We start from the raw sequence: 20423 nt of genomic DNA, 5'->3' as shown, positions 1-20423 counted from the left end.
GAGCATTTTGCGAGACGTGGTGCATGTGCGGCTGGTGATTTCTCTCCTCCATTCACGCATTGTTGAACCCTTCTGCCTCAATGTACGCCGTACTGACCCTTCAAAATATGGTCCTTCAGATTCCTCCCAATAGTTATTCAGAATTTTGTACTTCTCACAGCTCTCTGATGCTTGACTCAGATACAAACCCAAAGCCAAGTAGGTAAAGGAAAGAACTCACAGCAATGTGGAATTGTGCAGTGCGGTTTTCCTACCTAGCGTGGTGCCTCCAGGGAAGTGCATCGAATTACATGCTTTATATTCCTACCGCAATGAAGACAACCACGGTTAAGCAAATTTTCTGTAAACGGTTATAAAAAAGGGTGGTCACATGATCCTGTATGCCCTAGATGATGGTTCGTTCTCGGTGGATGGGTAGAGTCGGAATAGGTGGGTAGAAGAGAGATTGTGGAGCAAGCTGGCAGGGGAGAGATAACAAACAGTCAGTCATGCGGCCAGGAGGGGAACTGGATGGAACGCAAGGATAGTAAGCAGCGTCAGACAGTCGTGGTTTTGGATGAGACATGCCAGGAAAGGTAGAGCGTGTAGAATTGTCTATCATTCTTCTCATACAAAACATTACCATATAGACAGGTAAGTATATAGGTATATACAGCTCATCAAAGTCTATATCAAGGAAGACAACAAAACAAAAAAAAAAAAAAAAAAAAAAAAAAAAAAAAAAAGAAAAGGAATTTACAAGTGCCTTCCCAAACCCCACCGACCAACCTCCCTCATCGCTTCCTCGCCTCCTTCAGCTAGTCTCCCATCCGCATTCGACGGATTCTCACTCCCCAAGACGCCGGCAACGCAGCGCCATCCGCTGCGTCCACCACCCCAACGCAGCACCTCATTCTTGTACCGCTCGCCGGCCTCGCGGTCCAGGGCCCGCTTGCCTGACTGGAAGACATCCTGCCAGATTTTATTCGCGATGGCGCGGTCAAAGAGGTAGCTGTAGTACGTGGCGCCGTACCCGTAGAGGTGACCAAAGTAACCCTGCCAGGAGGTCAACTGTTTAGGGTTATCTGCTGGGTCTGGCAGACTGGCGTAGCGGGAGAAGACGTCGTGGTAGATGTGTGTGCTGTCGATGGTGTGGCCGTTGTTGGATGGGATTTGATGGTAGGCTTGGTCGACGAGCGCCATGAGGATCTGGGATTCGTTCTCAACAGCGCCGTAAATGTGAGCGTGGGTGGTGCGTTCGGCCTCCATGCTCTGGATGGTGCTCGGGGAGAGAGGCTCGTCGGTGCGCCAATGCCGTGCGTAGAGGGAAAGGACTTCGGGGGCGGTGGCAAAGCTTTCCATTAAGACTGAGGGAAGTTCGGCAAAATCAGTTGCGCAACGTGTGCCCGAGATGGACTGTAGGGGCGTTTGGCCCAGAACTGAGTGCAGCGCATGGCCCATTTCGTGGAACAACGTGCGCACACTGTGCTCTGACAGTAGCGTTGGCGGCCCGTGGCCCGTCGGCGGTGGTTCCGGGAAGTCGCACACCAAAGCGATGGTCGGGAGTTGGCGGAGGGTCTGCGAACCGGGGCTCATCGCAGTCGCCATACCATCGTTCGGGTGGCAGGGAGGGTCCATCGCCGCGGACTCGGCAACCTCCTCGCTGGAGATCTCCCGTGCGCAACGAAGCGTGAAATGCGCCGGGTTTGGCAGCTTGCCTGGCCGCGTGAACAGGTCGCAGTAGATCACTGCCAGGTGCTGTCCTGCCTCGTCCACCACGTCCAGTCGTCGCACGTCCGGGTTCCATGTCTCCCCCGGCGCCGTCTCCATCGGCACCAAACGCACGCCATACAAGCGGTCGAAGAGCCGTGATAGGCCTTGCATCACGGTACCCAGCGAGAAAAACTCCGGCACCCGGCTCAGCTCGCGCGACCGCCGAGATGATGAGGATTCAAGCATGCGTTTGTTCACATAGTACGCATGGTCCCACGGCTGCAAAGGCTCTGGTCCCTTCATGCTTTGCAGCTTGGCCAGCTCCTCACGCACAAATTCTCGGTTACGGTCGATAAGCGTGCTCAGGAAATTGGACACCGCCTCTGGCGTCTTGGCCATTTTATCGCTCAGGGCCATGTGCGCAAATGACGGGTATCCTGCCAGCTTTGCTAGCTCGGCCCTCTTCGCGAGGAGCTCCTCCAGTCGGCGGATCTGTCGCTTACTCGACGTCCGCGTCGCTAGATAAATCTCTTTTCGTGCTTCGCTGTCGTGGATCGTCCGCAACGCTAGCTTGGGGGCCATCCCCGTCGAGGGAACCGAAATCCGGTTCCACCTCTGCAGCTGCTGGACCAGTACAGGATCCATGCCCTGGACGCGGCTTTTATTCAACACGACGTGGGATACAGCCGGCTCCGCGCCGTTAACGAAATCCGACCCGATCTGGCTAATCTCGCTCGAGAGACTAACGAAACGTTGCCGTTCCGCCGGCGGCATGTGAATGGCCGAGTTCGTGAAGTCCTTGAGCAGAATCTGCGCCACCATCATTTCGCCCTCGGTCCAATGGGACGTCACCTCCGGCATTGAAAGGGCCTTCTTGAGCTGGTCGTAGAGATGCGTCGTCGTGTTTAACACGTTCATGTACTCAAACATCAACGCGTACGCCTGCGTCGCGGCCTCTTGAATTCTGGGGTCCGGATGGTTGGCTCGCATAAAGTCCGACAGATCGATCACCCGGCACAACAAATCACTCAACCGATCCAGATCCTTCGCCATAGCCCGGTACCCCTCGAGGGTCGATACGGCCAGGATCTTGGCCACGACCCGCTGGCATTTCTGCAACGATGTATGCGCAAACTCGCGGAAGCCCTCGGGACTGGTTAAAAACTGGTTCTGGACGAGTCCCGTGGGCTTTGTCCCGCCGTTCGCTTTCCGCTGCGAAAATTCGCGCCAAAAGGGCCGCGAGTCAAAAACCTGACGGAGTACGGCATCGTCATGGCGTCTAGCAGGGCCGTTGCTCGTGACAAAGTCGCTCGGCAGTCGGTATTCCGGCGATGCGCTGCTGCAAGTCGCAAAATTCCGGAACCGCTCGATGCGCCGTAGACACTGCTTGCAGGTCCATGGCCGCAGACGCAGCGTGTTCAGCATCTTGGGCGATGCCGAACTGTGTTATTCTTTGAGTGCTTTCGGTCCGTGAAAAAGACGGGCAAATTGGAAATCTATTTCGATTCCGCAATTTCCGCCTTGAACTTCCGATTATCGCCTTGAAAAGATTTGCTTTTGCATGCAAAAATACGGACGCTAAGCTAGAAACAGTTAGATCGTCCTCGGCCTTTCACTTGAACATCAACGTCAAGTCTGCAGCTCCGTTTTACCGTCTTTTAGGAATTGCTGATTGCTGCTGTCTCGGCCATTGGTGCGCCTCACCTGCCCAAATGTCATTCCGGCCAATGTTCCAGAGGGTATGCGGCCCCTAGTCAAGCTGCTGTCACGGGCTAACGTCATCAGCGAGCGATCGCCCCTCTAGCAGCGGCGCTGCTGGCGGGCGGAATTGCGGCATATCCCAGACGCACCGCCTTCGCCGAAGCTCCGGTATGCGTAGCATGTAGTGGGCATATGCAAGGCCATTGGTTGACAAAAGAGACAGAAAAAACCCATCTACGATGACTACACATCAGATACGACCCTGGAGCGATCACAACCTTCGAAGCCGGAGCCCGCAGCTCCATCCCCGGTCTCTTCCGAATTCGTGCCATCCCAGCAGTCGGTAACAGATCTCCTAACCGCCCAAGTGCGACGAGCACGTCTGTGCCTCTACGAGTATTCCCTCGCCGCAGAGACCGGCTTCAATGACTTCCTTGCTCGCGCCTTGCAAGTGGAAAATGCTTTTACCGAGACAGTTGCCTCGTTGGCACCATCCAAGGAATCCGGGGAGCGCCTGCTTCCCGGCGGTGTTTATGTTGTTGTCTCCGCAATGGCCGGCTCCATCGTCGCCCGCAACCGTGGGATTATCCTCCGCACAACGACGCCGTTGGCGTTTGGCACCGTTGCCGCCTGGACACTTCTCCCCGTGACGATGCGCAATGTCTCCGATTTCATCTGGGAGTTTGAGAAGAAGGTGCCCGCGATCGCCGATACTCATCTCAAGACCCGCGACTGGATCGAACATACGTACACCACTGGCGTTGCCCATAGCCAGATGGGAGTCGCCATGCTGGAGCAGAAAATTGGGGAAGCTCGGGAGAAAATTGAAGAGTGGGTGCGCAAGGGACAATGAATATCTCCTTGGCCGCAGTTTCCCATTTGCGTCGAGTCATATTGACCGTTGCTATGTACATTACAACGCATTGACTAGACTTTAGACTGAGCATTTCTTTTGTCAGGTCCGCTCTAAAAATACAGTGGAATGTTCAATGATTCCGTCGGCGAAATTGGAAAAAGAAATAACGAAATCATTAAGATTCGTAGTTATTGTCATGGCTACCATCATGTCGCTGGTGCAGTGTTCTCCGCTCCTGTTGGAGGCGGGCCCGGTCTGGGAGGGCTCGGGGGCCGCGGTCCTGCCTTGGGCGGCGGCGGAAGAGGTGTACCTTTGCGCGACGGTATATAGTCCTGCTCCTTGCTCTTTTGCTCACTCTCCGCAAAGTACTCGTCGAAAGCCCGGTTGGGAGAAGGGCCTGCATGTCGATGTTTTCGCTTGTCCTTTGAAGACCGTGGAGCTTGAGATGTCAAGGGAGGAGCTGAAGTGAGGTTCGCTGGAACGAAAAATGAGCCGCCAGATGGTTCCGACGCTGGGGGATTTGAGCCGCTTTCGCTGTTGCGCGGCTTCTCGTTGCCATCATCCTGCGTCTCGAAGACGACTTCCCCAGGACCCTCAACTTCCTCACCCAAGCCGACCGGCAACCTGTGCAAGGCGCCGTATCCCAACACAGCGCCTAGAGCGCCTTCCCCACCCCAGCCTCTCGAAGGCACTAGCTCTACTTCTCGAACTACGTCAAACTCGCTGTTGTAGACCCAAAGCACGAGGGTGCGGTTCAGGTGATCTTCAATAAGTTCGCTCAGTGCTGATTCGCCCCGTAATGTCCCACTCGGTGACCCCAGGATGTAGTCAGAATGTTCCAAGAGACCGGCCAGATAGGCCGGGCTCTGCGGTGACGGTATGGAAAGGACATGCCAGATGTGGTGCGTAACAGAGAGGGGTGCGAACTGGAGGGTGAGACCGAGGGTGGGATTCTCCTTGGAGACGGGTATGGAGATTGAATGCGTTCGTTGGCCCTGACCGTCTGCTGTGAGAAACTCACTAGCAACTTTGATATTTAGGTCCGATCTCACCTTGGCGGTCCAGATGGTCAGTGACACGCTGTTGCCAGCGCAGTTGCGCACTTCGGCCACGAACAGGTTCGGATCAGGATTATCCTGGCGTCTACAAGTAAGCATTGTGCATGCGACTGCAACTCAAATTCTCTCGCTTACTATCGGCCGGCCATTGATCCCAATGATGAAGTCGAACCAAGGCTCCAGAGGTAAATCGGGGTTCTTGTTGCGCAGAATCTGAAAGCCATATGAGCTATCTCCGCTGCTGCTCCCACTGTGGTGTGATGAGTCGGCATCCAGCCGTCCTATGAATCTATTCAGAGCTCCGAACATGGTGGTTTTCCGTTGAACTCGAGCTATGATCAAACCAAGTCCTGTTGCTGAGTTGGAGGGATGTCAATGGAGCGAAACAAACAATGCAAACAGCAGCTCTCCAGCTATGGCTCACGTGAATGTCGTCAAGCCGCAATCGTTGCGCGCGGGCGAACGGCCAAAGCTTGATTCAGACGACCTGCTGCCATGAGCGGCGGTTCCGAGGAACAGGCGCCTCCAGAGGTCCGTCACTACCGTCATAGAGGCGAAGTTCCGTGGGATATCCAGGGGTACGAATCTCAAATTGCAGAGTACCTACTAACTCCGCAGTCCTACTAACAACAAAGAGTCCAGCTACTGGGCCCAACGGCATCAGATCTTTTCCAAATATGAAGAAGGGATATGGCTGACAGATGACGCCTGGTTTGGCGTCACTCCAGAGCCGGTCGCGAAGTACGTCCCTCTGCATTGTCTCAAGTTCAATATCAATGCTGACAATTCTCAGCAAAATCGCAGAACACGTCGAGGCGGCAGCGCCAGATGACAGGGTCATTGTAGTCGATGCTTTCGCCGGGGCAGGCGGCAACACGATCGCATTCGCAAAATCAGGCCGCTGGAAACGTGTCTACGGAATAGAGAAGGATCCAGCCGTTCTGGCTTGCGCGAAGCACAACGCAAAGATCTACGGCGTGGCTGACCGGATCACCTGGTTTCTAGGTGATTGCTTTGAGTTGTTGAAAAATCAACTGAAGGATCTGGGACCATACAGCGTCGTCTTCGCCAGTCCTCCATGGGGTGGTTGGTTCTCAAACACTCTGATTCCTCTGCCATTCTAACAGGTGCTGCAGGACCGGGATATCGCTGTGATGAGATATTCAATCTACGTACAATGGAGCCTTATTCCTTGAACTTTCTCTATGAACAACTCTCCGCGTTCTCCGAACATGTCGTTCTCTATTTGCCAAGGTCATCAGACATTCGGCAGCTGGCTAAATTCGGCAAGGATGACAAGAAAACTCCTGTCGTACATTATTGTATGGATGGCGCCAGCAAAGCGATGTGTGTTTACTATGGAGGGTTCAAAGAAAATGCATTATCGCAAAGATGTTGAGCTTAATGTCACAATACCTGCCTCAGGAACGTTGAATCCAAGTAGGCGAGAACAGCAAAGGGATGAGCGTTCGTAATGAACCCGCTTATCTTATAGCTGATCCCTAGAATAAGCTTTCTGCACCATTTGTCTCCTTCTCCCTTTGTCCAGGAATGAACAGGAAACTGCAGCGCAGTGAAAGTAGAGTCGCGTCAACCGACAAAGACGCGTTTATTGATGCCTGATATCTAAGGCATTAAATAGTGTAGAAGTGTGACCATTAGCCATATTTGGATTAGCGTATCTCGTCCATTCGCCATCCGCGCATGTGGCTTGTCCTGTCACAGCTTGTCGCTCATATTCATGGTCGCGACCTCTCTTCTTTTTGGCCAGCGATCGCGGCATGAAATCGCGATCTAGTCAAATTCCTTGGTAGCCGAAGCCGCGCCGATAGCGGATTCCTATCCCCTCTCCCCCCATGATCAGTTAACGACCTGTCTCCCGATCCTTCCACCCGCCATGCCTCACGCAACGGAGAACGACGTCGACGTCGACGTCGACGATATTGAGTTCCAAAATGTTATGCGTCAGATCAACGCTCCTCATGGCGGGGATTTCGAGTTCATGACTCGCGATTTGGAGCCCGGAGAGAAGGCCGAGGACGCCGTCGATTATGAAGACATCGATGATGAAGACCTTCCTGACGAAGAGGAGCCCTCTGGCGCAGGAGCTCGACCCGCCGCGGGATCACCAAAGTCTGAGTTGATTGGGGATGAGGATCTCTTCGGTGATGACCAAGCTGCGGCTGGGAAACCTGATGAGGACGGGTTCGACGATCTATTTGGAGACGTCCCGTCCTCCCCCCCTGCCGAGGCCGCTGACGCCACGCGCGATCTTTTCGAAGGAGAGAAACCGGATGATGAGGAGGTTGATGATGTGGATCATGAACGGCCAGATGAGAGCGGCCGTTCCGAGGAGGCTCCTGCACCATCTCCTGAGGATGAAATGGACCCAGAGACCTTGCGTGAGTATCGCTTGCAGCAGGCCCTGTTTGCGGGCGCGGCTGCTCCGGCGGAAAATATGGAAGAGCTACTGGCATCGATGTGGCCGGAGTTTGACAGAAATGCCACGCCTCGCTTCTTAGAGTTAATCCCTCACAAGAAGGCGTATTTCGTGGGGAAGCAACCAGCCAAGCCACCGAAGCCGGTGATGCCCACAAAGGTTAATCTTGAAATCAGTCCCGATTACGAGCGATATTTCCGGACTGGGGGACAGACAAAGCGGGCACTAGAGTCGGAACAGTTGGGCTTGGTTCCAATCGAGCAAACTAACGAGGAAGAGGAGTCGTTTGACGATTTTGATCAAAAATTGGATGACAATGAGATTCTACCTGGTGGTATCACCATGCAGCAGCTTCGAACGATTTGCAGTGATTGGGAAGTTAAGAGCGATGTTTCCAGCATGGAGCTCGACACAGAACCAGTCGTTGAACAGCAGAAACCCAAGGCTGATGGTGATGAGGACATGTGGTTTGCAGACATGGAGGAAATGAGGCCGACAAAGAAGCGCCGGCTGGGCAGGGAGCCTAACGAGATTCTGAATCAGTATCATATTGACATTCCAATTCTTGACGATCCTGAGGAGGTGACTGCTCGAATAGCGAAGAAGGTCATCCTTGATATGAACATACCTGATCTGATGCTGGATACGCGACCCGAGGCTGTCATGCGGAAACCCAAGTCGCTCCGCGGCGCGCGGGATGATCTGGACACGAACGCAACAAAGCGACTTGCCCAGCGTTACAACATTTCCAATGATGAGGCCTATGACATGCTCAAGGAGAATCATCAGAACAAGGTCAGGAGCACTCTAGGCGGAGTGACTCTTGAACACAGTATGCCAGCCTTGCGACTGCAATATCCATTCTACAAAGTAGAGCTCAAGACCACCGAAGCCCGCTCATTCCACCGGCCATCGTTGGCATTCCGGCCACAGCAGACCTACTGGTTCAAGAACCCCGCGTATATCAAGCGCAAACACCAACGAGGAAAGGATGCAAAAACACTGTTCCCCAACACAAAGTCGCTTTCGCTGGCAGACAACTCCACTATGCTGTTACTTGAGTACTCGGAAGAAGTACCGATGATGATGTCCAACTTTGGCATGGCCAGCCGGTTTGTCAATTATTATCGCCGAAAAAATGCAGACGATTCGACGCGTCCTAAGGGCGACATCGGCGAAACGCACGTTCTGCTCCCGCAGGACAAGAGTCCGTTTGCCATCTTTGGACACGTCGACCCCGGGGAGATCACACCCACAATCACCAACGCCCTGTTTCGCGCCCCCGTTTTCCAGCACCAGCCCAAGTCCAACGACTTTTTGGTCATCCGCAATTCCACATACCAGGATGGGCCCACGTATAGCATGCGAAACATTGAGAATTTGTATGTCGTTGGACAGCAATTTCCGTCAGTCGACGTGCCGGGCCCGCACTCGCGCAAGGTCACGACGGTGGCAAAAAATCGGTTGAAGATGCTCACCTTCCGGTTGATGAGAAAACAAGGAACCGACAAGGTCAGCATCTCCGACGTCACCAAGCATCTCCCTGGAACAACCGATATGCAGAATAGGCAGAAGATGAAAGACTTCGTCCTCCATGACAAGGATACAAAGCAATGGGTACCCATCGGCGGAGTTCCCGACTCGGAGACGATCCGGTCGTGGATCCAGCCTGAAGACGTGTGTCTGCTAGACGCCATGCAGGTCGGCCAGCAACATCTCCATGATACTGGGTACAGCAATGATATTGATGACGATGATGATGACGCGGAAGGCGAGAGTCTCGAGCAGCAAATGGCACCATGGCGAGCAACACGCAACTTCATTATGGCGTCTCAGGGCAAGGCCATGCTCAAGCTGCATGGCGAAGGTGATCCTACGGGCCGCGGTGAAGGGTTCAGCTTCATCAAGACGTCCATGAAGGGCGGCTTCAAAGCCATTGGTGAGAGTGTTGAGGACAAGCTGGACGCCCAGCGACTCAAAGAACTCGGCGGACACAGCTACAACGTCGCTCAGCAACAAAAGTCCTACGAGACCTCGATCCGGCGCATCTGGGACGCGCAAAAGGCCAGCCTCTCCTCGACGGTGGAGGCATCAGACGACGAGAGCGACATCGACCGAGACGATGAGGTGGACTTTGGCCGGCCAACTCCCCGTGATGCGCCAACACCCGCGTTCGGCCGGCGTGGCGACGACGAAAGCGTTAGCCAGTTCAGCAGAGTCAGCACTGCCAGCCAGCGCGGCAAGGTGCTCAAGATCACCCGCGAGTACAAGGACTCCAACGGCCAAGTTTACACCAAGGAGCAGCTCGTCTGGGACCCACGCGTCATCCGTCAGTACATTCAGCACCGGAATAGCGTTGACACCGTCAACACTAAGTGCGTTCCCTTTTCTCTCCTTCCCCCCCCCCCCCCCCCCCCCCACTCCCTTCTTTATTATGGCAACTAACCAATTTGAGGAACAGACTCGCCGAACTTGTCCCCACAGGCGATCCGGAAGTCGATGCACGGAACAAGAAACTGTACGTATTTCCTTATTATTTTTTTTTTTTCTCTCTTTCCTCTAAAGTCAACGAAAGGATTGTGCTAACGATGTCTCCCAGTCTCGAAGCCGAACTCTCCCGTCTCAACCGCAACAAAGAGCGACGCTTCGCGCGCGAGAAACAAAAAGGCATCGCCCGCGCGGCCGCCGAAGGCGAGGAAGGCGCAAAGATCATCGGCACGCAGCGCAAGTGTGCGAATTGTGGCCAGGTTGGCCATATCAAGACTAATAAGAAGTACGTCCTCCTTTGCCTCTTTTTGATTTCATTTGTGTATATCAGAGTGCTAACGGCTTGTGCTTGCAGGTTATGTCCACTTCTAAATGGAACCATGAAGTTCGAGGATAGAATGAATGATTCGGCGTTTTCCATGGGCACGTTACCGACTGTTTGAGGGTTCTTTTACATTTTGGGCGTAAGGGATGATGGTTCAATGCTGTTATTACTATGCATAGTTTGCTATTTTCATTGCTTGGGGGGAAAAAGTACAGTAAAAATAGGTGTGACAGAATGTCCACTCAATTGGATTTATGGGTGAATGAGAAAAAAGAATAATATCGGTCTGCCCTTGAGCAGGGAGAGTTGCAGTAGGAATAGCGGAAAGGATATATATCGTGGTTGAAACACCATGATGACATCACTGGGACGACGCGGAGGCTCTTACAACGGCTCAGCCTGTCATTAACTGAAGACGTGTCGATCAATAATTTCAGCCGCCTGTCGTGTGCCTATAGGCCGACGGTAGGTGTACCCAATGAACGCACCCTTCTTTCGTAGATCGAGTGCCGTTCTTCCCACTATCATGTCGCGCAGAATCTTGTCACGAGGTCGATTCTTGTCCTCCGGCATCCTGTTCCGCGGTGGGAGCGGAGGCGGACAGGCTTGGTTCTCTCTTGCGCTTCCTTTTGCTGTAACAGATACATTCATGTTTTCGTCAGGTATTGCACCGTCTTGCTGAGGCGGCCGTGCCTCATCGGTATTGGGGACCATGGTACTGCTTCCGCTGGGGATAACATTTTGGTCCGCTAACTCTTCGTCCGCATTACCAAAGTACTTGGTATCATGCGGGTTTTTGACTCTGGGCAGATACGGAGGCGTTTGATGCAACAGCTCGTTCCAGGAGATGTCCTTGAAAAAGGGATGGGCCTTGATGTCTCTTGCATCGTCCGGATACACATGGCGTCCCTTGTAGTTGGGATTACTCGGATCCATCTGCTGAACGACAATCCGATGCCCGACAGTGGTAAAGTGTAGGCGATCATTTTCTTGATAAGCTCGGCTGCTGAGCCGATTCTCCTTGTCCTGGAGCAGTCTCTCAATCAGATCGATCGCGGACATCGATATCAGCTTGTCGGTATTTCTGTCTGTTGGAAACGCCAACGTGAAACGATGATTCTGCCGGCCCTGTCAGTCAAACCAATCAACTAGAAGCCAACCCAGATAGGGCGAGTCACACCAAGACACATTGTTTGGTATCCTCCCGGTTGTCGCAGTAAAAAGGAGTTCCTCCATACAGGCACTGACAAAGTTAACTCACGTTGAATGATCTCGTGCGGCTCATCGACGGCCTCACCTCGTACAGCACAATACCTATACTCCACCAGTCACACCGACCGTCGTATGGCTCCCCTCTGATGATTTCTGGTGCCATATACTGACTCGTCCCCACGATGCTTCGAGCGAAACGCCGCCGCTGGATGTGGTTGCGCCAGTCTAGGATGCGTTCGCCTTCCAAGGGTGGTTCCACAGCATTTGCGGAAGGGACACTGGGCGCGCCACAAAGGGCCCCTATGTGCTCTGTCTGATCTTTGAAGTCGCCATCAACTTTGAGGCCAAGCTTGTCTAGCAGTGAGTATCGATGGTTGCTGAAATATGCCTGGTTGTGTGCCCAATGATCGTCGAAAGCAAGCCCAAAATCCGCAAGTTTGAGATGTCCAGACTCGGTAATTAAAAAATTCTCTGGCTTCACGTCACGATGAATCCAGCCAAGCCGATGAGCCTCCTCGACGCAGAGGATCATCTCCGCAACATACCATTTGGCGACGTTTTCTGGCAGGATTCCTTTTCTCACAAGTAAGCCGAAGAAATCGCCTCCAACCATGTAATCCATGACTAGATAAAGGTTGTGGGCATCTTGGAAACTCGCAACCAATGGGACAATCCACTGAGACTTCTCAGATGCAACAAGAAAGTCTCGCTCTGCCCGTATGTGCGCTTCCTGGCACATACGAATCATATGAGACTTGCGAATCACCTTCATTGCGTAGACTTTTTGACCCTTCCTGATCGTTGCGGTAGAGTTTCGTTGTTCCCATGCCCTTTGAATGCGGCCGCTTGTACCATAATTGCTCCAACTAGGGTTTTCCTTCACCAGCTGTACTACTCCGAAGCTGCCTTTACCAAGGACTTTGACAACTTGATAGCTGCCAATGGATACAGTGTCCACATGGTTGTTTCTGTTCGATCGAGTTTTGAGGACTCGAAACTGGCGGAGGCTTTCACTCTCGTAGGCAAACCAAGCCCTCAGCGTGCTCAGCCGTCTTTCTTCGGTCAGCGCAAGTCCTTGAAGCCTGTCCTTGAATTCTTGAAGCCGGGACGCCCGATGATCAATTCCAGAAAGAATGCCGTCGAAATAGGTCTCAAAGAATATCTTCGCATTGGCGGCTGCTTCAACGGTGACTATGGAGGGGTTGAACTCGACTAAAGTCTTGATACTCCTGCTCGAGCGGGTACGGACCCCCCCGGGCTTCTCTGAGAAAGGTAGTTTCCAGTTCCTTTTTGTTCCAGAAAGGCTCACCGAAACAGACGCTGTAGAATTAGCAGAGATGTCGTCCAGAGAACTTGGACAGGAGACATTGCTGAAAAGTGGCGAATCACTACTGCTGGGAGAAATCGACTGAGGGCCAGCTGCTTCATCAACTACGCAGAGCTTCCCGTGACTCGCGGACACCGGGGATTGAGCTCCATCTAAGTTAGAGATCGTCGGCCGGCATTTGACACTGGTACGGTGGATGACGGTACTCGGTCCGAAGAGTGACCATTTCAAGGACAATCGACGCGCAGTATTGGGAGCAGGAACGCCTCGGCAGGGAGAGGAGGCATATTGGACGGTACGTCTAGCATCTGATTTCGGCCCTGCTGTGCCTTTCCGTGCTTGTGTTTGGGCAGGGATCTCATCTTCTCCCTTCCAAATACCGTCCCTTAATGAGCAGGAACGGCGTGATTGATCCTGTTCGACGTTGTTCTGCTGGCTTTCTGTATCCGTCGACAGTGATGGCCAGGATGAACCTGTCGAACCCCTTAGCGCACAGATATCTCATGACTTAGACGGGAGTACCATTGCTCCAAAGTCCCAGAATGGATAGCAATTTTGCGCTGTTCTGTCTCAGTCGAATCCTAAATCCGTCCAAGTGGCTACTTTCGGAGAACGTCCTGGAAGCAGCTGAACCAGATTTTGCACTCTCATCCTTAGGCGTGATCAGAATGCATTTACCGTCGGCCATAGGTCTGGTAGTAGAGAGAAATCCAGTACGGCCTGCCTTTACTCCAGGTCGCTTCTGGCCCCGGCCCATTTTGGCAGCCCGGAACCCCGGCCTGCAAGCTCTGAGCCGAGGCTAGAGAGTGGAATACTCTGTTAGAGACTTGCAGCGGGCTTCGGCCAGCATGTATCGGGAGTTGAAGCTGGCGGTGGTGGTTTGCCTCCATGTATAAAAGCATAGGGACTGAATTGGAAGGCGCGTTGTTTGGTTGATAGAGGGAAGGAACGATGCAGATGGCATAAATAGGCACGAGCTCTATTAACGCAAACGCCGATGATATGAACACGACGCTGAACTTAGATAACAGACCCTACTTACACCCTTTTGGAGACGCAACCTGGAATACAGAGTGATAAAACTGTAGGAAAACACCGGAAGTCGAATATGCAACAACCCCGAACTAGAGCAGATCGGATATCATGGCTGACAAAACAAACCGCACACGTAGATCGGTACCCTAATACCCAATAGCAAGTGGCCAGCTTATTTGATCTCCAACAGCTTGACGTCGAAAATCAGCTTGGAATTCGGCGGAATGCCTGGCAGTGCCTTCTTTCCATAAGCAAGGTGAGGAGGGATCGTGATGCGTCGCTCGCCACCGGCAGCCATGCCAGCAACGCCAATGTCCCAGCCCTTGATCACTTCACCTTTGCCGAGCTTGAAGGTAAACGGCTTCCCTTTCTTGTTGGCTGGAAAAAAGGAGTTAGTACGGTCTCAAAGGAAGATAGAGGATTGGCCATCACCTACCATCAAACACCTTGCCGTCCTCCAGCTTGCCAATGTAGCGCATGGAAACTGTGTTGCCGGGCTTGGCAGTGGGACCCTTTCCAAGCTTCTTGTCGTCAATCTTCACGCCCTGGACCTCCTTGACACCCAGGGTACCGGTAGTCTTCTCGGCGGCAGGCTTCTTGTCCTCCTCCTTCTTGGCCGACTTCTTGTCCTCAGCATTCTCCTTCTTGTCCCCGGCTTTCTTGCTTTGTCCGGAGGGCGTCGGACCCTGCTCCAATTTCTCCGCAAATTGGACCTTCTTGTCCGACTTGCCCGAGGTTTCCTTCTTCCCCTCTTCTTTCTTAGTGTCGACCGGCGCGGCTTCCCCGTTGTTCTTCTTCAGCTTCTTCTGCTGCTTCTTCGACAAGGAAGCATCGCCATTCACCTTGGGCTTCTCCTCCTCAGTGTCTTCGGCGGGGCGCTTGTTCTTGTTCTTATTCTTAGGGGCCTCGATCAGCTTGGGAGGCTCCTCTTCCTCTTCATCAGAATGGATCTCAGTAATCCGAGGATTCTCGAGGTCATCCAGCTCATCACTCTCCTCATCCTCATCCATGAGATCGATGTCCAACTCATCCTCATCAGGGGAAAGATCGTATTCATCCTCATCCTCGTCCTCGTCGTCGGAGGCACCGCGGCCGTCATCGGCCGAGATGACGTAGTTACCCGTGAGGTACACAGTATGCGTTCCCGTAACCCGGAAGTAGACCTTCTCGTCCTCCGAAATCGTAAGATCGAGAGGCTGCTGGTATTGCTGTTGCAAGTGTAAGTGTCACGTTGTCTCTGGACGAGGCGGTAAACATACCTTTTCCGGGTCCAATGTGCAGACGACTGCCTCATCAATGTCCTCATCATCCTCATCATCTTCGTCGTCTCCAAGGGCAGGCTCTTTGCCCTTAATTAGTCTACGAATGACAGAACTGATCTTAGCATTCTCTTTTTCTTCAGACTCCTCATCATCCTCATCCATGGCATCCTCCAGTTCCTTGCGAGCGGCCTCTTTGCGTCGCTGTTTGGCCTTCTCCTTGTCGCTGGGCCCGCCGTTCACCTCCTCATCCTCCGAGTCGTCCTCATCGCTGTCACTTCCCTCATATTCATAGTCCTCATCATCCAGATCCGACCCGGGTGGAGCGCGGATGATTCTCAAAGTGGCACGGGCAGGCTTGCTGGTATCGGCATCGTCATCATACTCAGGTCGTGCATCTGGATCAATGGCGGCCATGGTCACCCGAAACTAGCCAATGTCAACTCAATGGCCATGGAGACAAACGACTGGCATAGATGTGCCATAATTGTGTGCCTACCATAGCAGAGGTGCCCGGAGGCAAAGCCGGGACGATGATGCCGTCCGGCGACACCTTGAGAGTGTATAATTGAACAGGCTGAACACCCGCCATCTTGAATGTGATCGTCTCGACCGAGAAAGACAAAGAAAGAGAACGACGGTTGTTGGTGAGCTACAAAAGCGAAGGATAACAGGGCAGCAAATACTTTGCCCCTAAGAACAGAACCCGAAGCAATCAAGGACGGATATAAAGAAAAAGAAAAATCTCGTGCCTCTAGAAATTTTTCAGACGGGCCTGTGTTGACAAGACAGCTTCGTTGCTGAGGAGCGAACTTTTTTTTTTCTGCCGGGGATCCACTGTCTCCACTTAGATAAGGCGGTGAAGATCGTGTGATGACTAAGCGCCCCACAATGTCATCCCTTATCGTTTTATCAGCACGTGACTACGTGTCGTGGCCCGCGGCTCGTGACTCGTGGCCCGCGAGCAGAATCGCGATAGTGACAACGTCCACTTGACGCCACAGTTATCTTCAGGTTTCTTGTGTCCAAGGTTCTAATTCTGGGAGGAGAGAATCCGGATTGATTCCGGATGAATCGAAAAAGTGCCCATTATGGGCTCTCGACTGGAAGAAAATTCAAGCGAAATTCGCAAACGGATCTACAATCGTACGTACGGCTTGTCATGGCATGTTCGTTCCGGGGTCTGGCTGACTGAAGGGAATGTAGATACGTTCGATAACGAAGATGGCGAAGAATATGAAGCGTCCACGTTTGGAGGATTCGCGGACTATATGCGTCGAAAGAAGATCAAGCTGCAGAATAAGGATGTGGAAATCCGAGCTACGTCCGCTGGCAAACCGCCCATTTTCCGCGGCGTCGTGGCCCACGTCAACGGTTATACACAACCATCGCTGAGCGATCTTCATCACCTGATCGTCAGTCATGGGGGTGGCTTTCTTCAGTATCTAGACGGAAAGACCAGCGCTACGCACATCATTGCCAGTGCTCTGACACCAAGGAAACGAGAAGAGTTCCGCAAGTACCGCGTGGTGAAGCCGGCATGGGTCGTGGAAAGTATTAAAGCCGGTCGCCTTTTGCCATGGGATGAGTTTCGGGTTATCGATGAAGGGCCTTCCCAGAAGACACTGGCTTTTGAGAATGGCACCTTACTTACTCGCAAGAATAGCAATAATTCAGGGTATAAGCAGCAAACTGAAAGCAACTGGAATGCATTGCCGAAAAATGATACAGAACAGGACAGAGAAAAATGTGATTCAACGTCCGTTTCAAGAAGACCGGACGACAGCTTCAGTGCTGAAACCGATTACGGAGACTTTCCAACTTCTTTTGATATGGACCACGAACCCATCGTGGAGGGAAACCCGGAATCACCACGGACAAGTCCATTTCCCGACTTTGATCACCAGCCCGAGATCGAGAAGAGTCGGAAATCCACGTCTGAGAACAAACCTACTGATGCTTCCCCAGAAAGTGGTGAAGCTGCCGACACGCCGGCGGCTCAAGATGAGACGCAAGTACTGGAGGAGCTCGGGCACGAAACAATACCTGTGCGGCCAGATATGAGTCCAGAAGAGTACAATGCTCTTCTTCTATCCGACCCGCGCATGAGGAAATCGAGTAGCATGAATCCAGATTTCATTCAACAGTACTACAGAGAATCTCGCCTCCACCATTTGTCCGCATGGAGGGCGGAGCTGAAGGCGAAACTCCAGGCTATCACACAGGAGAAGGCCAAGTCACAGGCGCAGGTCCGGCGTCCTCCCGGAGCCAGAAGATACATCATGCATGTCGATTTTGACTGCTTCTTTGCCTCAGTTTCGATCCAGAAGCATCATCCGGAATATGCGGACAAGCCAGTTGCGATAGCACACGGCACGGGGAGCAGCTCCGAAATCGCGAGTTGCAACTACCCAGCTCGAAAGTTTGGCATTAAAAACGGAATGTGGATGAAAGGTGCCTTGCAACAGTGTCCCGAGTTGAAGGTACTGCCTTATGATTTCGATGCCTACGAAGAAGCAAGCCGCCAGTTCTATTCCTGCATCCTTGACATAGATGGCGTCGTACAGAGTGTTAGCATTGATGAGGCTCTTGTCGATATCACTAATCAGTGTCTCGCCGTTGGTGGGTCAGATGGTCGAGGAATTTCGGAAGGTTCGATATACCGAGAGCAGGCAAAAGCGGATGAAATTGCCCAGAGCCTCAGAGATGCTGTCAAGGAAAAGACGGGATGTGCTGTCTCAGTCGGCATTGGAGGCAACGTTCTCCAAGCTAAGGTGGCTCTACGCAAAGCAAAGCCAGGGGGCCAGTTCCAACTCAAGCCCGATGAAGTCCTGGACTTCATTGGCAGTCTGACTGTTCAAGACTTACCGGGCGTGGGGTACAGCTTGAGTGGCAAACTCGAAGAACTGGGTGTCAAGTACGTCAAAGATCTGCGAGAACTCTCGCGCGAGAAATTGGTGTCTACTTTGGGACCTAAGACGGGGGCGAGACTGTGGGAAAATGCTCGTGGAATCGATAAAACAGAGGTTGGCGCTCAGCCTATGCGAAAATCCGTTTCTGCAGAAATCAACTGGGGCATTCGATTCATCAATCAAGAACAGGCAGAAGATTTTGTTCGGAATCTAGCTGCCGAACTCCACCGCCGCTTGGTTGAGAACCTCGTCAAAGGAAAGCAGTTGACTCTCCGCGTCATGCGTCGTTCTGCAGATGCCCCATTGGATCCGGTCAAGCACTTGGGGCATGGGAAATGCGATGTCTTCAACAAGAGTGTTATGATCGGTGTCGCCACAAACTCTGCTGAAGTCATCAGCAAGGAAGCAATTGCAATGTTGCGCAGCTTTTGCTTTTCACCGGGCGATATTCGAGGCTTGGGCATCCAAATGACCAAACTCGAGCCGGTCAAGTCGACAGGTTCTGCAGACACGGGGAGCAGTCAGCCAGTTCTCAAGTTTGCAAAGCCCTCGCCAACGGCAAAAAAGGTAGCACAAGAGAATGATCCAGATTCAGTGCAGAGCCCGCGCAAAGGCGATCCATCCAGCGTCGATGGAGCCGAATTACTGGAACGGCGTCCAATGTTGAACGACAAAGGCCAGAAAGCTTTGAACCTTACGGGAACACAGTTTATACTACCGACACAGGCCGACCCCAAAGTTGTTGCCGAGCTTCCGAACGATATTCGATCCAGGCTGATGGCAAAGCCCAAGCCACGTGAGGCTTCTCCATCGCCTATGCCCAAGGCGAGCAATTCGGCAGTAGCTGAACTACCTCCGCCGTCCCAACTGGACCCGGAAATTCTGGAAGCGTTGCCAGAAGATGTCCGAGCAGAGGTACTGGAGTATTATTCGCGCCCAGCGAAGCATCAACCTCGCGTGCTACCACGGTCCGCGTCACCACCTCCGAGGAAATCCACGACACCCACCAAGAAACGTCGCGGACGACCCTCGAAACCGACAGGGAACGCGACTCTAACTCAGTCGATGTTCAACTTCGTCAGACCAAAAACCGCTGAGAGTTCAGGTACTCCTCCTCGCGAACCTTCTCTGGCCACGCAACAAGAGCAGAGCGAGATATCAGAGGATATCCTTGCGGAGCTGCCAGAGGACATCCGACAGGAGATCCTTCAAGAGCAACGACAGTCCCGCATGCAACAGGTTTCTAATCTCAAGGTACCTCGTAAACCACCGGCATCGAGGCCGTCAACGGCGGCGATGGAGTCCAGCGTTCCCGCAGTCCAGAAGCGCGTCCAGTTGCCCCCGTTACCCGAGAAGCCGACCTTCACGTCGAAGAAGCTCACTGAGCTCCCAGATCTTCGGAATGCGACCGAGGCATGGTATAAGGCCTTTGCTGCCGAAGGTGGGCCTTACAGCGAAGACGCGACCGCCCTGGCGACTTATTTGCGCCGGGTTGTTCTGGAAGAGCGGGACATCGACAAGGCAGTATCAGTAACGAACTGGCTTTCTTGGCTGGTTCAAGACGGCAAAGCCAATCCACCGAACAAGCAAACCGGAGGCACCGAGGAATCGCCAGACGGCTCGCAGCCAGATATGACTTGGGACGATGCCGTTAAACTGGTCCAGGACAGTATTCAGGATGCAGTGAGGCAAAGAGGATTACCACCGGTGGAGTTTTCATGAGATTACGATCTACCTCGCATTGGAACGGAGTCACTGATTTCTTATCCAATTAATGAATGAATGAATGAAACAATCTGGATGAAGTCTCTGTTCAAATCTCGTAAATTCTGAAATTCTCAACAGCTCGATTGGGAAATCCGCTCTCAGGACGATTATTTCCAGGCGGCAAATGTCAAATGGGCTTGTGGTTTAGTGGTATAATACCCCCTTAGCATGGGGGTGGTCCGGGGTTCGATTCCCCGCGAGTCCATCTTTCTTTTTTCATTTTTTCCTAGCTTACTCCGTAAATCTTGGTCCAACTTCATCTGAAGCAAGTCGAAGGCAACATTTTTTTTTTTATCATTTGGGTGCAATATTCAATATCAATTGTTAATTTGTGTACTTACTCGTCAGACTT

At 52.7% G+C, this 20423-nt stretch overlaps 8 protein-coding genes and 1 non-coding gene across 9 annotated transcripts; 5 read left to right on the top strand and 4 right to left on the bottom strand.

Annotated features, from left to right (window-relative positions):
• Positions 1-735: 735 nt before the first annotated feature.
• VTN49DRAFT_585 (uncharacterized protein) lies at positions 736-3117 on the bottom strand (the record flags this gene model as incomplete). Its single annotated transcript, XM_069413952.1, has 1 exon — positions 736-3117. The coding sequence occupies one exon, from the start codon at positions 3115-3117 to the stop codon at positions 736-738; it is 2382 nt and encodes a 793-aa protein (XP_069271276.1).
• A 287-nt stretch (positions 3118-3404) lies between these two features.
• VTN49DRAFT_584 (uncharacterized protein) lies at positions 3405-4246 on the top strand (the record flags this gene model as incomplete). The annotated part of the gene is made up of 3 exons (XM_069413941.1): positions 3405-3431; positions 3478-3561; positions 3617-4246. The coding sequence occupies 3 exons, from the start codon at positions 3405-3407 to the stop codon at positions 4244-4246; spliced, it is 741 nt and encodes a 246-aa protein (XP_069271275.1).
• A 209-nt stretch (positions 4247-4455) lies between these two features.
• On the bottom strand, positions 4456-5616 carry VTN49DRAFT_583 (uncharacterized protein; the record flags this gene model as incomplete). The annotated part of the gene is made up of 3 exons (XM_069413930.1): positions 4456-5244; positions 5302-5385; positions 5443-5616. The coding sequence occupies 3 exons, from the start codon at positions 5614-5616 to the stop codon at positions 4456-4458; spliced, it is 1047 nt and encodes a 348-aa protein (XP_069271274.1).
• Positions 5617-5802: 186 nt separating this feature from the next.
• VTN49DRAFT_582 (uncharacterized protein) lies at positions 5803-6706 on the top strand (the record flags this gene model as incomplete). Its single annotated transcript, XM_069413919.1, has 4 exons — positions 5803-5885; positions 5950-6048; positions 6101-6393; positions 6444-6706. The coding sequence occupies 4 exons, from the start codon at positions 5803-5805 to the stop codon at positions 6704-6706; spliced, it is 738 nt and encodes a 245-aa protein (XP_069271273.1).
• A 498-nt stretch (positions 6707-7204) lies between these two features.
• On the top strand, positions 7205-10677 carry VTN49DRAFT_581 (uncharacterized protein; the record flags this gene model as incomplete). The annotated part of the gene is made up of 4 exons (XM_069413908.1): positions 7205-10122; positions 10209-10265; positions 10347-10520; positions 10590-10677. 4 exons carry the CDS (start codon positions 7205-7207, stop codon positions 10675-10677), a joined length of 3237 nt encoding a protein of 1078 aa, XP_069271272.1.
• A 287-nt stretch (positions 10678-10964) lies between these two features.
• VTN49DRAFT_580 (uncharacterized protein) lies at positions 10965-12543 on the bottom strand (the record flags this gene model as incomplete). The annotated part of the gene is made up of 3 exons (XM_069413897.1): positions 10965-11678; positions 11740-11802; positions 11857-12543. The coding sequence occupies 3 exons, from the start codon at positions 12541-12543 to the stop codon at positions 10965-10967; spliced, it is 1464 nt and encodes a 487-aa protein (XP_069271271.1).
• Positions 12544-14305: 1762 nt separating this feature from the next.
• VTN49DRAFT_579 (uncharacterized protein) lies at positions 14306-15984 on the bottom strand (the record flags this gene model as incomplete). Its single annotated transcript, XM_069413885.1, has 4 exons — positions 14306-14511; positions 14570-15341; positions 15393-15821; positions 15892-15984. The coding sequence occupies 4 exons, from the start codon at positions 15982-15984 to the stop codon at positions 14306-14308; spliced, it is 1500 nt and encodes a 499-aa protein (XP_069271270.1).
• A 499-nt stretch (positions 15985-16483) lies between these two features.
• Positions 16484-20026, top strand: VTN49DRAFT_578 (uncharacterized protein; the record flags this gene model as incomplete). Its single annotated transcript, XM_069413874.1, has 2 exons — positions 16484-16538; positions 16599-20026. The coding sequence occupies 2 exons, from the start codon at positions 16484-16486 to the stop codon at positions 20024-20026; spliced, it is 3483 nt and encodes a 1160-aa protein (XP_069271269.1).
• Positions 20027-20204: 178 nt separating this feature from the next.
• Positions 20205-20276, top strand: VTN49DRAFT_t18. The gene has a single exon. It is a non-coding gene; the product is annotated as a tRNA-Ala (tRNA).
• Positions 20277-20423: the final 147 nt, after the last annotated feature.

Source organism: Thermomyces lanuginosus (genome assembly GCF_041956635.1).
Source record: "Thermomyces lanuginosus strain ATCC 200065 unplaced genomic scaffold VTN49scaffold_17, whole genome shotgun sequence".
In the NCBI taxonomy this organism is placed as follows: Eukaryota; Fungi; Ascomycota; class Eurotiomycetes; order Eurotiales; family Trichocomaceae; genus Thermomyces; species Thermomyces lanuginosus.
This window is presented reverse-complemented; position numbering and strand designations above follow the sequence as displayed.